Source organism: Nannospalax galili, unplaced genomic scaffold, assembly GCF_000622305.1.
Source record: "Nannospalax galili isolate Female #2095 unplaced genomic scaffold, S.galili_v1.0 scaffold262, whole genome shotgun sequence".
In the NCBI taxonomy this organism is placed as follows: Eukaryota; Metazoa; Chordata; class Mammalia; order Rodentia; family Spalacidae; genus Nannospalax; species Nannospalax galili.
The window spans coordinates 1,243,773-1,259,751 of record NW_008348083.1 but is presented as its reverse complement, the minus strand read 5'-3'; the positions used below and the strand labels follow the sequence as shown (position 1 = coordinate 1,259,751).

The following is a 15,979-nucleotide window of genomic DNA, read 5'->3' as shown; positions in this document are numbered from 1 at the left end:
TCTGCTCCTACTCCAGTCACCTCTGCGCCATGCCTCCCCACCATGATGGACTCTTGCCCCTTTGAAACAATAAGCTAAATAAATTCTTCATTTTATAAGTTCCCTTGATCATGGTGTTTCTATCATAGCAACAGAAAAGTAACTAGTACAGCCAGCAATCCCTCGAGACCCGCCTGTCTCTTCTGCCACCTCAGTTCTTTCTTCCCACCTTTATGTAGGGTTCAGGGGTGGAACTCGGGCCTTGGGCTTGTGTGGCTTTATCCACTGAGCCATCTTGCTGGCCCAGCATTTTCAATTTATGATCCTTTCAATTTACAATGGGCTCAAAAGAACATACCTTCATTATGATCAAGGGACATTATACACTACTCCTGAGGCAGCAAATCCTACATTCTGGGGACCATTATAACACTGGATTCTCAGAACAGCCTGATGAGAAAGGAATTGCTACTTTAGAGATCCAATCTCATTTGTTCCAGGTCACTCAAGGAGAAAAAGGCATCCACTGGGGATCTCAGCTCAGACACTGTCCTCCACAGCCTCACTCCTGACACTCCCTGCATTTCTTCTCCAAAGCCCAAGTTCATGCGTGTACATTGGTATCCTCCTAGCATCACAGCCATTAGCATCTTCATCAAAGCCCCTGTGACTACTCCAAGCCATCTTCAAGATCAGCCTGTTGAGACTGCAGAGATGGCTCAGCAGTTAAGAACTCTTAATGCTAGGTGGTGGCACATATCTTTAGTCCCAGCATTCAGGAGGCAGCGGCAGGTGGATCTCTATGAGATGGAGGCCAGCCCGGTCTACAGAGCAAGTTCCAGGCCAGCTGGGGCTACAGGGAGAACCTGTCTCAAAAAGATGAAAAAAAAGTCTTACTCCTCTTGTAGAGGACCTGGTTTAGGGTTCCAGTACCCACATCAAGTGGCTCACAGCTACCTACAACTACAGTCGCAGGGGATTCAACACCCTCTTCTGGTCTCCATGGGCAAAATATGCACTTGGTGCACATAAAGTCATGCAGGTACATACACATATACAGAAATAATAAGTAAATAAATCTTTTTTTTTTTTTTTAAAGATCAGGTCTATTGACTGTTGGCCTTCCCTCTGAGGAGAGGATGGGAGGGTCATTGTACCCTCACCTGAGATCCCAGCTACTACTTCCTGTCAGCTGTGTTCAATTATTCCCTAGCTACACATGATCTTGTGTTCTTGGAAGATGCTAGTGTTTATGGTATGTAGAAAGTTAACAAAAGGGGGACTTCCTGGGCATGGTGATACATGCATTTAAATCCCAGCACTCAGGAGGCAGAGGCAGGCAGATCTCTGAGTTCAACGCCTGCTTGGTCTGCATAAAGAATTCCAGGTCAGCTAAGGTTACACAGTGAGAGCCTGTGAGAAAACAAAACCTGGGGCTGGAGAGATGGCTCAGTGGTTAAGAGCACTGACTGCTCTTGCAGAAAGAGGACCTGAGTTCCATTCCCAGCATCCACATGGTGGTTAAACCATCCGTAACTCCAGTTCTTCTGACCTGTGCAGGCATTGCACAACATGGACACACTTATACACAGGCAGACAATACACTCATATAAATAAATAAAAATTTAAAAACAAAAAAATATTTAAAAAAGAGTAGACTCCATCTCTGCAGCTTGGGGACATTGTTGCCCGTGCTGGGGTGAGACTTTCTGGTGGTGTGGCTGCTTTGGACTGACCCACGCTACTGCCCATGACCCCTCACCCATGGTCTATGAGTAAGCCCAATAAATTAACTGGTTCCCTAAGCTTGACTTTGGTGGAATCATACTTTGGCCTATCACTGGTCCAAAGCTCTGGGGTGGGGGGGGGTGTAGCAAGTCTTTGTTATATCTCCCCTGGAAAAAGTTCATGAAACAACTGTTAACACTTGATCTTCAGATTCCCCACAATAATCTGGAATTTTGGTGCTAAAAATCTAACCCACAGCTTTGCCCATCACTGAGTCATAATCACAGTCCCAATTTATTATTATTTATTTTGAAAAAGAGTCTTGCTATGTAGCCTAGGCTGGCCTCAAACTCTGTTACCCAGGCTGGCCTTAAACTTTACTCTTGCTCAGCATCCAAGTGATATGATTTTATAGGCATGTTTTTGGTGTGTGTGTTCCTACAAGGTGTACATGTGGATGCAGGTGCTCACATGCAGGTGAAGGTCACAGGTCAACCTTGGCTGTCATTCCTCAGGAGCCACCCACCTTGTTTTATTGGGACAGGGTCTCTCCTGGGCTTGGGGATGTCCACCTTTTTCTTTTAAATATATTTTATTCAGTGTGTGTGCCATAGTACAAATGAGGTCAGAGGACAACTTTCAGAAGCTGATTCTCTCCTTCTACCATGTGGGACCCAAGGATCAAACTCAGATCATCAGGCTTGGTGGCAAGTGCTTTAACCCACTGAGACATCTCACTGGCCCCCATCTCGTTTGTTTGTTTTAAAGAATCCTCTTATCTTTTTTGTTGCTGTTGTTTATTTTTAGTTAAAGTGTATGAGTGTTTTGCCTGCATGTATGTAAGTAAGTGCACTGTGTGTGTACAATACCTCTGGAGGCCAGAAGAGGGCATTGGATCCCTGGAACTGGAGATAGAATGGTTGTTAGCTGTCATGTGGGTGCTGAGACCCAAACCTGGGTCCTCTGTAAGAGCAACCAGTGCTCTTAACCACTGAGCCATTTCTCCACCGCCTATCTTATTTGTTGTTGTTTTTGTCTTTTTGAGACAGGGTCTCCCTGTAGCCCCAGCTGTCCTGGAACTCACTATGTAGACCAGGCTGGCCTCAAACTCACAGAGATCCGCCTGCCTCTGCCTCCAAAGTGCTAGGATCGAAGACGTGCGTCACCATGCCTGGCATTGTTTTTTGAGATATGGTCTCTCGCTGGCTACGTTGGCTGACCAGCAAGTCCTGTGGATCTACCTGTGTCTGCCTCTCCAGCACTGGAATTATAAACAATGTGCTACCACACTCAGATCAGCTTTTGTGTATGTGTGAGTTCCAGTGTGTGCATATATGTGTGAGGGTGTGCATGCATGCATGTATATGTGCATGTGAAGGTCAATCTCAGGTGTTATTCCTCAGAGGATGTCTATCTTTTTGGGCTTTTTTTCATGTGTATGAGTGTTTTGCCTATGTGTGTGTAAATGCACCTGTGCGGTGCAGTGCCTGGAAAGGCCAGAAGAGGCCGTCAGTTTCCCTGAAACTGGAGTTACAGATGGTTGTTAGCAACCATGTAAGTGCTGGGAACTGAACTCAGATCCTCTGCAAGAGCAGCCAGTACTCTTAATTGCTGAGCCAGCTCTCCAACTCCATCCATTTTGCATTTTTATTTTATCTTATTTTATTTTTTTTGGTCTTTTGAGACAGGGTCTCCTTGTAGCCCCAGCTGTCCTGGAACTCACTATGTAGGCCAGGCTGGCCTTGAACTCACAGAGATCCACCTGCCTCTGCCTCCCGAGTCCTGGGATTAAAGGCGTGAGCCACCATGTCCAGCTCCACCTTGCTTTTTTGAGTCAAGGTCTCTCACTGGCCTAGGCCTCACTAATTCAGCTAGGCTGACTGACCACAGAGTTCCAGGGATCCATTTGGCTCTGCCTCCCCAGTGCTGGGACTGGAAGCACCATGCCAGCTTTTTATGTGGGTCTCAGGGATCAAACACAGGTTTTCATGCTTGCTTAGCAAGCACTTTATCAACTGAGCCATCTCCACAGCCCTAATGATGGGCATGCTCCACCACACCCAGCTGTTTAGCCTTTTTTTTTTCAAATTATTCTATCACTATTTTAAAATTATGTGTATATATGTGTGGGTTTATGTGTGTGTGTGTGTGTGTGTGTGTGTGTGTGTGTGTGTTCAGTGCTAGGATTACAGTGAGTTGTGATTGCTTGATATTAGTGCTGGGAATTGAACTTGGGTCCTCTGAAGAGTAGTACACACTCTTAACCACTGAGCCATCTCTCCAGCCCCCTTCAGTGCTCTTAACTGCGGATCCATCTCTCCAGTCCCTAAACAGATTATTTTTGAGACAGGGTCTCCCTGTAGCCCCAGCTGGCCTAGAACTAGCTATGTAGACTAGGTTGGCCTCAATCTCCTACAGATTCGCCTGCCTCTACCTCCTGAGTGCTGGGATTAAAGGTGTGCATCATACACCCAAGCTCAGCCCCTCTTTATTAAAAAAAAAAAAAAAAGATTTATTTTTATTATTTATTCACATGTCTGTAGGTGTCCATATGCATATATGCATGAGTGTTGAGGATATCCAAGGCAGCCAGAAGATGGCCTGGATCCCCCTGGAGCTGGAGTTACAGAAAGCTGTGAGCAGCCCAATGTGGTCTTTTGCAAGAGCAGCAATATGCTCTCAACCACTGAACTACCTCCCCAGCCTTAGGTTTGACCTCTTTTCTCTGGCACGCTCACACCCTTGTCTTTCTCAATGATTGGACTCTTGACCCCAGACCAGGAAGAAATCACTCAGCCCAGAGAGAAAAGGGGACAAAAGTCAGGATACGGGATGATCACTACTTACCTCGGTGTGTCCAAGGCCCGGATGACGGTTGAGAGCAGCAGGCCATCCCTTGAAGTCACCTGTGCCACATACTGCGGTGGCCCAAGACCCGCGGCCTCCACAACCTTCGAGAAGGCGGGGCTGCCAGAGCAGTCACACAGGGAGCCAGGGAGGTGGCAGCAGTCGCCTGTCGTCATGGCCACAGGGAGCCTCTTGTCCTCAGGGCCCAAGGCCCATGGTCCCAGGAGCCTGCGGGGGAGGCCAGCAGAGATCGAAGGCATAGTTAGTGAATCGCACTGGTTCCTTCTTGGTGGTTGTGTATGAGGTACACACTCGGCACGTGCATGGAGAGGTCAGAGAACACCCTCAGGTGTGAGCCCTCACCTTCCACCTTGTTTTCTGCTGCATTTGCCACCTTCTATCTTCCAGGATTTCCCGTCTCTGCCTCCCATTTCTCTTTAGAAGCACTGAGATCACAGCCATGTGCTACTGTGCCCAGCTTTACGTGGGTTCTAGGGATTCAAACTAAGGTCCTGGGCTGAGCATGCTAGCACGTGCCTTTAATCGCTGGGCTCAGGAGGTAGGGGCAAGCAGACCTCTGTGAGACCAGCCTGGTCTACACATCAAGTTTCAAGCCAGCTGGGGCTACATGGAGACCCTGTCTCAAAAAGCAACAACAGAACAAAACGAAACAGAAAAAGCAAACTCATGTCCTCATATCTGGCTGGTGTTTGTTGCTGTTTTGTTTTCTTCATTTCATTTTTTGTGTTTTGCCTGTGTGGCATGACTGTTAAGTGCACCCATGTCATGCAATGCCCATCGAGGCCAGAAGAGGGCATCAGATCGCCTGAAATTAGAGCTATGGACAGTTAGCCACCATGTGGGTGCTGGGAACCAAAGGGTCCTCTATAAGGGCAGCCAGTCCTCTTAACTGCTGAAACACTCTCCAGCCCCACCCCACTCTTATTTGGCTTTACTGAGGTGGAAAGACCCACCCTGAAAACGGAGGCGGCACCATTTGTGGCCTGGACACTGAACTGAAGGAGAAAGCAAGCCAAGTATTAGAACGCATGCGTCAACTGCTCTCTGTTCCTGACTACGGATGTGATATGACCAACTCCCTCAAGCTCTGGCCACAGTAGCCCCACAGTGATGTAACCTAGAATTGTAAGTTAAAATAAACTCTTTCTCCCCTAAGTTGCTTTGGCCAGAGTATTTTATCACAGCAACAGAAATGAAAGTAAGACAGGGCTCTGAGGACTATGGACAAAGACTTGCCTCTGTGAATCTCTGTTTGCCACATCTGTAAAATGGAGATTCCAGAGCTCTGTGAGCTGATGTACACAATGTAGCCCCAGCCTGGAGGACAGCTAAGGCTTGTGTTAGATTAATTCTCATTCTCCTAGCAAAAGCCAGGCATGACCTCACTTTCAAAATCTTCAAATAAACTTCCATGTCACATTTCCAGACATAGGAACGGCAATTGAAAGTTACCAAGCACCTACTATGTGTCAGGCCCTTTGCTTGTCTTTTTTTTTTTTTTAAGAGCCAGAACCATCCTAGACCTGATACCCTATAGATTTATCCCACAAGGAGGACCAGATCCTTAAAACCAGCTCAGAGCATACTAAGCTGTCTTTAACAGCAGCTAGAGGACTGGGGTGGGGGTGGGGGAGCTTGGAAGTAGAGCCCCTTGCCTAGAATTCCCGAGTGAGAGGCTGGGAGGGGTGGTTCAGAGGTGGGGCAGCTATCTAGAAGCCTCCAGTAAGGAGCTGAGGCATGGGTCAAAGGTAGAGCACCTACCTAGAATCCATAAGTGAGGGTCTGGGACATGTGGCTCAACAGCAAAGTATTGGCCTAGGTATGTAGGACACCCTGGTTCAATCCCCATCATAGCAAAGCACACACACACACACACACACACACACACACACACACACAAATGGAGCTAGAAATACTGCCTTCCACACCAGAATGGTGAGTCACTCAGGTCCTCACGGTTGACGGCTTCTGCTGTATGCTCTTAGAGGCCTCCATCTATCAAGGAAGTGACACATGCCTGTGTCCCCAAGGGGCCAGTTTCTCTTTCCTCGATTCCAAAGGGGAGACTGCAGGAGATAGTGATACCCCAGGTAGCTATTCTGAAGGCTGGTCTGGGTGACTTAGGGAGGATTCTGCCCTCTGCCTCAGGGTCTGATCAGTAAAAAGGAACCTCACACAGCCTGTCTTCCCCAAAGCCAGCTGGCAAGACTGGGATTAGGGCTTCCCAATTTCTGTTTTTTTCCTTTTCAGTGGTAGGGATTGGCAAGCACTCTACCACCAAGCTATATTCCCAAACTTCACCCCACTTCTGCCCTTTTTTTTCTTTTCAAAAATTTTTATTAAGCCAGGCATGGTATTAAGCACACTTTTAATCCCAGCACTCGGGAGGCAGAGGCAAATGGATCTCTGTAAGTTCGAGGCTAGCCTGGTCTACATAGTGAGTTCCAGGACAGCTGGGGCTACAGAGACACCCTGTCTCAAAAAGACTGAAATAATAATAATAAAAATTCTTATTACATTTATTTATGGGGGATGGGGGATGTGCTATGGAGTATGTGTGTAGAGGTCAGAGACAACTTGGAAGGAGTCAGTTTTCTCCTTCCAGCATGTGAATCCTGGGATCAAACTCAGGTTATCGGGCTTGGTAGCCAGCACCTTCACCCACTGAGGCATCTTACCAGTCCTTAATGTTTTCTGAGCCAGGGTCTCATTGAGTTACCCAAGCTGGCCTGGCCTGGGACCTTTTCTTTTCCTTTTTTTTCCTTTCTTTCTTTCTTTCTTTCTTTCTTTCTTTCTTTTCTTTCTTTCTTTCCTTCTTTCTCTCTCTCTCACCCTTCCTTTCTTCCTTCCTTCCTTCCTTCCTTCCTTTCTTTCCTTTCTGGCCTAGAACTCAATATGTAGACCAGGCTAGCCTCTATCTCACAGAGATCCACCTGCCTCTGCCTCCTATGAGTGCTGGGTTGAAGGGTATGGGACACCACACCCTGCTAGAACTTTTTCTATATCCTAGGTGTTCCTTAAACTCAAGATCCTCCTGTCTCAGCTATCCAAATAGCTATTGTGGGCCACTAGGCCTGACTCTTCTCAGAAATTCATGAAAGTATCAGAAGCCTGTCTAAATGCCTCTTAGACATTACTACAGGTATTCCAGAACCATGGATCATTGGTCTGTTTGTCCAATCCCCAGGACCTTTGTCTTTAAGAGCTAAATCTAGCAACCTGAAAAGTCTAGCAACCTGAATAATATTCAAAAGTTCCAACTGACAAGGCCAGCCAGTCACTCTTCACCAATCCTGCCTGGGAAAATCAGAGAACCCAAAAGAGAGCATAAATTAGTAACTGACTTTTGTGCCAGGACAGTCTGCTGACAGATCAGTACTCCCTGAACAGCTCAGCCAGAAAGCCAGCACGCCCTTCTAGGCCTCCACAGTTAGGCCATTTTAAGTCAGATAAGCAAGTATCAGCCAAAGTCAGAAGCAGCCGGGAGGAAGGCTGTGAGCCTGAGATAACATCCATAGGGCACAGCCAGGTCTGCCTTGTGTGTACTGCTGTTCCTTCCCAGTGCTTGCAGCCAGAACATCCAGCTGGAGGAAGCCACTAGGTCCTCCAAGTTGATGCCTGCAAATTAAGTCCACCTGCCCCTCTTAAGGACTGGTTTTAGATTCTCTCTCTCTCTCTCTCTCTCTCTCTCTCTCTCTCTCTCTCTCTCTCTCTGTCTCTCTCTCATTTATTCTTCCTTCTTTCTTTATATTCTTTATTAATTTTGTTTTTATTTTATGTGTATGAGTGTTTTGCCTACATGTATGTATGTATGTATATGTACCATGTGCATGCAATGCCCAGGGAGGTCAGAAGAGGGGTGTTTGCTCCCCTGGAACTGGAGTTACAGAAGGTTGTTAGCCACCATGTGGTGCTGGGAACTGAACCTGGGTCCTCTGCAAGAGTAGCCAGTGCTCTTATCTGCTGAGCCAGCTCTCCAGTCCCCTTTCTGTTTTTGAGGCAGGGTCTCAGGTAGCATAGGTTAGTCTAGAACTTACTATGCACCCAAGGATGACCTTGATCTCCTGATCCTCTGCCTCTACCTCCAGAATACTGCCTTTAGAGACATACCATACCTGGTGTATGTGATGCTGAGATCTTCATGTATGCTAGGTAACACCCTATCAACTGAGTCACATCCCTAGATCCCCCTCTTTTCCTTTTTCCCTTTCACCTTCCTTCCTTTTTTCCTTCCTTCCTCCCTTCCTTCTTTCTTTTTTTCTTTTTTAGGGATGGGCTCTCACCATACAGCTCAGGCTAGAATTCCTGATCCTCCTCCTTCAGTTTCCCAGTGCTGAAAAATGGGAAATCTTAGAGTTTCTACAATTTTACATTACAAAAATTATCACAGACAGACTGGAGGGTTAGCTCAGAGGTTAAGAGCACTGGATACTCTTGCAAAGGACCCTGGCTCAATTCCCAGGACCCACATGGCAGCTAACAACCATCCATAACACCAGTTCCAAGGGATCCAATGCCCTCTTCTGACCTCCACAGGCACTGTACAACACGGGTGCACTTACACACATGCAGGCAAGACACTCATATACATAAAATTAAAATAATACATAAAATATATATTTTTTAAATCATCACAGAGGCTGGGCGTGGTGGTGCATGCCTTTAGTGCCAGCACTCAGGAGTCAGAGGCAGGCGGGTCTCTGTGAGTTTGAGGCCAGCCTGGTCTCCATGGTGAATCCAGGACAGCTGGAGCTACAGGGAGACCCTGTCTCAAAAAGATGAAAAAAAAAATCATCACAGTCCTTGTATTTAATCTACTCTTGGGGAAATCCACAAACACTAGTAAATCTGCTGATACCAGTCCCATAAATTTCTAAAAGAGCAACATCAATGCTGGGTGTGGTGATTTCACACTTATAATCCCGGCACTGGGAGGTTGGGGCAGGAGAATCAAAAATTCAAGGTCACCTTGCCTACAGAGTTAGAGGCCAACTTGGGTTACAGGAGACCTTGTCTCAAAAACTCAAACAGGGCAACGAGATGGCTCAGTAGGTAATGGTACTTGCCAACTAGTCTGACGCCTTGAGGTCAATCCCCAGGACCCACATGGTGAGAAGAGCGAACTAACTTATACAAGTTGTCCTCTGACTCCACATTCCACCTGTGGCATTCAAGTGAGACCACATGAAAAACAGATTATTTAAAATGTGATAAAGAAAATTAGTAAGCTTGGTGTGGTGGCATACTTTAATCCCAGCACTAGGGAGGTAGAGGCAGGTAGATCTGTGAGATTGAGGCCAGCGGTCTATGTAGCGAGTCCCAAACTACAGCTGTTTTTTGAGATCCTGTCTCAAAACAAAATAAAACAAAACACACAAACAAAACTTAGTAACAGCAGCAAAGGTTTATTAAACACTGGATAAAACACTGGTGCTGGGGTGTAACTCAGTTGGTAGAGTGCTTGTCTAGCATGCATGGAGCCCTGGGTTTGATCTCCAGTATGGTGGCATACACTTGTCATCCCAGCACTCTGAAGGTACAGGCTGGAAGGATCAGAAGTTCAAGTTTATCGTCAGCTACATACCAAGTTTGAGGTCAGCCTGGGCTACCTGATGTCGTATCTCAAAAACAAACATAAGAACAAAAGACTGGCCAGGGGGTGGTGCACACCTTGAACCCCAGCATTCAGGAGGCAGAGGCACATGGATCTCTGGGAGACTGAGGCCAGACTGGTCAACATAGCAAGTTCCAGCCCTGACTGGCCTGGCATTCACTATATAGACCAGGCTGGCCTTGAACTCACAGAGATCTGCCTGCCTCTGCCTCCCGAGTGCTGGGATTAAAGGTGTGCCCACCACATCTAGTCCTAGGTTCTTTTTTGTTCCTTTTTTTTTGTTTTGTTTTGTTTTTTGTTGTTGTGCTTTGTTTTGAGACAGGATCTAATTATGTAACTCAGGTTGGCCTTAAACTCTCACTGATTCTCCTGCCTCAGCCTTCTGAGTGCTGGGATTATAGGGGTGCCTCACCACACTCTTTTTTTTTTTTTTTTTTAAGACAGGGTCTCCCTGTAGCCCCAGCTGGCCTGGAACTTGCTACACAGACAAACTGACAAAGATCCACCTGTCCTTGCCTTCCCAGTGCTGGATTAAAGGTGAGCGCCACAACACCCAGCTACTTTCTTACTTTATTTACTTTTTTACAGGAGGAGTGAACCAGTAAGTTTAATTAGGGTTGTCAACAGAAGCATGGGTGAGGGGTTATTTAAGGAGCATGGCCAACTTACCTGTGCCTATACCTCTGAAGAAAATTCTGCTTCCTCACCCAGCAACCATTAGCTGCTTAGAGATTCTCAGGGAAGGATGGTGGAGCCTCAAGAGTATCCTCCCTAACCCCACCCCATAACGGTACTAGAGATTGAACCCAGGGTCCTCAATATGCTAAGCAAACACTCTCTCACTGAGTTCCATCCCAGGACTATTTTCCTTTTTTCTGGGGTTTTGCAGACATCCTGGTTATGTAAACCTGGATGGACTCAAATTTTCAGCAATTACCCTGCCTCATTCTCCTGAATGTTGGGATTATAGGCATGTACCACCATGTCCAGTTTCCAGCTCTTTTAATTTTTCACTATAAGAGCTGGCAAGATGGTTTAGTAGTTACAGGCTCTTGCCTCCAAGCCTGAGAAGCTGAGCACCAATGTGGTAGAAGAGAACTGACTTCCACACGTTATCCCAGACTTCAACACATGCATACACACAAGCAAATGAAATAATACATAAATGTAATTAAAATTGTTTTATATTAGAAACACGGTTACAGACTGGAGAGATGACTCCATTGTTAAAAGCACTTACTGCTCTTATAGAGGACCCAGGTTTGGTTCCCAGCACCCACAACTGCATTTAACTCCAGTTCCAAAGAATCTGACACCTTCTTCTGTAAGGGTTCCTACACACACATGCACATAAATTCATGAAGGTACACAGATATACAGATAACTAAAAATTTTAAAAATTAAAAAAAAACAGGCATTGAATTCAATAGGACTTCAAAAGTTCAAGATAGACCTTGAACTTATTTATTTATTTATTTATTTATTCATTTTTAAATTTTATGTATACGAATGCCTTGCCTGTGTGTATGTTAAGTGCACCAAATGCATGCAGTGTCTGTGGAGACCAGAAGAGGGTGTTGATCCCCTGGAACTGGAGTTAAGGAAGGTTGTTAGCCACTGTGTAGATGCTGGGAACCAAACCCAGGTCCTCTGCAAGAGCAGTCAGTGCTCTTAACTGTTGAGCCTTCTCTCCAGCCCCCAGCCTTGAACTTCTAATCTTCCTGCTTCAACCTCCAGAGTATCTGAGATAGCAGGAGGGTGCTATCACATCCTGTAACCTAGGAGCTTTAAATCCTGGCTCTGCCACTGATATTTTATGTCCTGGTTCAACTTACTTTGCTTTTCTAGGCCTCATCTTTCCTATTTTCATTTTGGTAATACAGGGGATTGAACCCAAGATCTCATGTTCCACCACCGAGCTACACTCCCACATGACTAATCCCTAATCCTTCTCCTTATAAATATTCATATTCTCTCTCTCTCTCGCTCTCTCTCTTTCTCCCCCCCACCCCCAGGGTCTCTGATGCATCCCAATTTATGTGGTGCTGAGGCTTGAGCCCAGAGCCTCATACTGCTACGTAAGCACTCTACCAACTGAGCTATATCCCCACAGAAGCCAGGTTCTAATCCCAGCCCCTCCACTTCTTGTTTACTGTGTGGCCTTGGGCAAGAGATTTAACATCTCTGATCCTCAATTGCCTCATTTGGATGACAGGAACCATTTCTAGTACTTCCACCTAGTTTGGTTCCCACTAACCATACACTTTGGCTATCTTTATTTAAAGTTTTTCACATTTATTTATTTATTTTGTATTTCTTTGCATGGGGTGGGTGCAATCACGCAAAGGTGTGCATACGGAGGTCAGAGGACAACTTGCGGGAGTCAGTTCTCTCCTTCCCACCATATGAGACCCAGGGATCGAACTCTGCCAAGCACCATTACCCACTGAAGCATCTCGACAGCCCTTGACTATCGTTCTGAACAGTCTTTCAGCACTGCACTCTAAGTAGCTTTGTGTAAAGTGCCCAACTCTTATGTTTACTATTATCCAGGCAGAGTCCCTATGAAGCGGTGACAGAACGACATTAGCCACTTACTGACCTCCTTCTGTATGCCGGTCGTTTTCCTCACCAAACACCTCCTAAATTAGGATGGCTCCTGGATGACCCACTTTCCACAGACGGGGAAACCGAGGCTCAGAGAGATTTCTACTGTGTGCCGAAGGCTGGAGACCTCTCATCTTTCTCGAAATGGAAACTGGTGTGCCTGCGTCCCAAGCAGGACTGAGGCCAAGGGTGCTGTCCCGCCCGAGGATTGAGTTCGGGCCTCGAACCCGCGACAGGGGAACGCGCCTGTATCCTCGGGCCCGACCCGCTGCTGTTCTGTGCCTACCTGATCCGCGGCCGGGCCGGGCGGCCGCGCAGGCCCCTTGGTTCTCCCTGGCCCGGTCCCGGCCCGGCCCGGCCCGTCAGCCAGTGCTTGCACTGCTTCGGCCGGCACCTGCGTCCGGGCACCGCCCGCCGAGCCAGCAGTACCACGAACCAATGGGGGCCGCCTTGTACTCGCATTGACCAATCATCATGCAGATCCCGCCCTAAGAGGCGGAGCTAGCGGCGACGGGGACGTCCTGGGCGGCCCAGGGTCCACGGCGCCCGCAGCATCTAGCCCCGCCCTTACAGCGTCCTGGCTCCGCCCCAGAACCGGCCCCGCCCCTTTCCGGCTCCGCCCCTCCCCTAGCTAGACTGGAGAACAGCTGATGGCGACTCCTGCCTAGAACGCAAGCAGGTTTAAGTAAATAACACAGTTACAAATTGAACTCGACACTTGACAAGTGACTGGGAAGTGCTCTTCATCTCCTTTACGCTTCTTTCTTTTATTTTCTTTTTTGGAAATATGGTCTTATGTAATCCAGGCTGGCTTCGAGCTCACAAAGTAGCCAACTTAGTGTTGAACCTCTGACCTCTGACCTCTGACCTCTGGCCTGGACCTCCCCAGTGATGGCACGACAACCATGCGCCACCACTGCTAGTTTATGGGCTGTTGGGGACCGAACCAAGTGCTTCGTGCATACTGGAAAAACACTACCATCTCAGCCACATCCTCTTTATGCTGCTTAACAATCCTGGGGTAAGGAGAGGTGGATATGATGACACTTCACAGAGGAAAACCAGAAGCCTAGACGGGTTCGGGTGCTGTGGGGGAGGCTAAAGCCAACATCATTTATTCCTCATACATTCATGCAAGATTCATTCAAAACATGCGGCAAGTCCTTGCTTGTTTTTTGCAGTACGAGCAGCCTCGAGCAGCAAAATCTCTCGAGGCACCCTGCACAAGGCGGTGTGGGGAGTCCTGCTTGGGAGCCAGCCCAAGCCCCGCATTTTCTGGAAACCGTGGAACTACAGATCAGCCTGAAGAACTATAACTCTCAAGACCAACGCTTCTCTGGGACTTTCAGGCTTAAGTCCACTCCCCGCTGAAGTTTTCTGTGTGCATTCTGGGGGACCAGCACCACTGTGATGAGGCCGAGGCTGTGGACATGTCCCCCACTGGACATGGAGGCCTTGAAGATGCTCAACAAAAAACAAGAAGTAGGTCAAGAAGCTGGACAGGAAACATGATGCCTTTCTTGGCCTCTGAGTCTGTGATCAAGCAGATCCCCCAAATCCTGGGCCCAGGTCTGAAATAAGACTGGCAAGTTCCCTTCCCTGCTAACACATTTAGTTACTTTCTGTTGCTGTGATTAAAAAAGTCTTGACCAAACCAACTCGGGAGGATTTGTTTGGCTTACAGCTCACAGTCTCTCTATTCTCAAGGGAAGCCAAGGCAGGAACCTGGAGGCAGGAGCTGAAGCACAGACCATAGAGGAACCCTGTTTACTGGCTCACTCCCCTAGTCCATGCTCAGCCTGCTTTCCTTTATGATATAGGACCACCTGCCCAGGGGTGGCACTGACCACAGTGGGATGGGCCTTCCCACATCACCCAACAATCAAGAAAATGCCCCACAGACATGACCACAGGCCAATCCAATAGAGGAAATTCCTCAGTTGAGGTTCCCTCTATCCAGGTATGTCAAGTTGACAATTGAAGCTATTCCGCACACACGATGTAGACATGGTGACCAAAGTCAATGAAGTTCACAGTCAAGTTCCAGATGAAGAAAGTGCTATGTCTAGTGGTTGCTGCTGGTCATTTGAAGATGGTCTACAACATTCATCTGCCTGTCAATTTCTTGCTCAAGAAAAAACTGGCTGAATGTCAGGACTTCATATAGTAGGTAAGCCCAGTGGCTGTATTAGGGCATATTGTAGTAATTCCTAATGTTACCAAAGCCCAAACAGCAAAACAGAAAAACCCAGAGGAAGACACTTGGTAGAAGGAGCTGAGGTGATAGCTCAGTGGGTAAGCGTTCTTGCTGTGCAAACATGAGGACCTGAGTTCAAATTCCCAAGAGCCAGGTAAAAATGTCTGTAACCCTAAGGGTGGTGGGTGGTAGAGATAGGAGGGTGGCTGGGATTTGCTGGCTGCCAGCCTAGCTCCAGTTTCAGTGAGAGCCCTTCTTCATAGGAATAAGAAAGAGACTGATATGCATACACACAAACTTGTTCATGTACCATACTGCACACAGCACACAGAATAAAAAATAAAGAAGCTAGCAGAACTTAACTAGCACAAAGCCCTGGGTTTGATCACCAGCACAGTATAAACTGGGAGCAGTGGCACATACCTGTAATTCCAGCACTCAAGAAGTTGAAGGTCACCCTCAAATACATAATAAGTTTGAGGCCAGCCTGAAAACCATGAGACCATAAGAAAAAAAAAAGGATCAAAAATCACTGGGAGGCACTATTATCATCCAGGCACTGAGCTAGACCCTGGGGACACATACTGACTAATAGTAATACTATGAGACAGACAGTAACAAAATTTTTTTAATCACTTTTTTGTTTGTTAGAGATGGTCTCACTATGTACCCTGGGCCTTCACTGTCTTCCTGCCTCAGCCTCCATGTACTGGGATTACAAGCATGTGCTGCCATACCCCACTTATCAATATTTATTATTAGTACTATTGCAGTGCTAGAGATAGAACCAAAATCCTCAAATACTAGGTAGGTGCTCTACCACTGGGCTATGCATTTTGCTGTTGTTTTTGTTTTGTTTTTTTTGAGACAGGGTCTCATGAAGCCCCAGTCTGGCTTCAAACTGGCTATGCAGCTGAGGATGACTTTGAATTCTTGATGCTCTACCACCACCCTAGAGGCAGGCGGATCTCTGTGAGATCAAGGCC

The 15,979-nt window shown here is 47.1% G+C and overlaps 1 protein-coding gene and 1 pseudogene across 4 annotated transcripts in view; one reads left to right on the top strand and one right to left on the bottom strand.

Annotated features, from left to right (window-relative positions):
* Positions 1-13,207, bottom strand: part of March2 (membrane associated ring-CH-type finger 2) — a 35,006-nt gene extending 21,799 nt beyond the window's left edge. For 3 of the 4 annotated variants that reach the window (XM_008844570.3, XM_008844569.3, XM_017800996.2), the window contains exons 1-2: positions 12,792-13,207; positions 4,555-4,782 (exon numbers count right to left, since the gene is read on the bottom strand). In XM_008844570.3, the coding sequence (XP_008842792.1) occupies positions 4,555-4,730 (176 nt within the window). In that variant the 5' untranslated portion in view covers positions 4,731-4,782; positions 12,792-13,207. The remainder of the gene's footprint in view (positions 1-4,554; positions 4,783-12,791) is intronic. The other variant, XM_029569047.1, reaches the window with a different exon arrangement.
* A 376-nt stretch (positions 13,208-13,583) lies between these two features.
* LOC103743341 lies at positions 13,584-14,970 on the top strand (annotated as a pseudogene).
* The last annotated feature ends 1,009 nt before the right edge of the window (positions 14,971-15,979 follow it).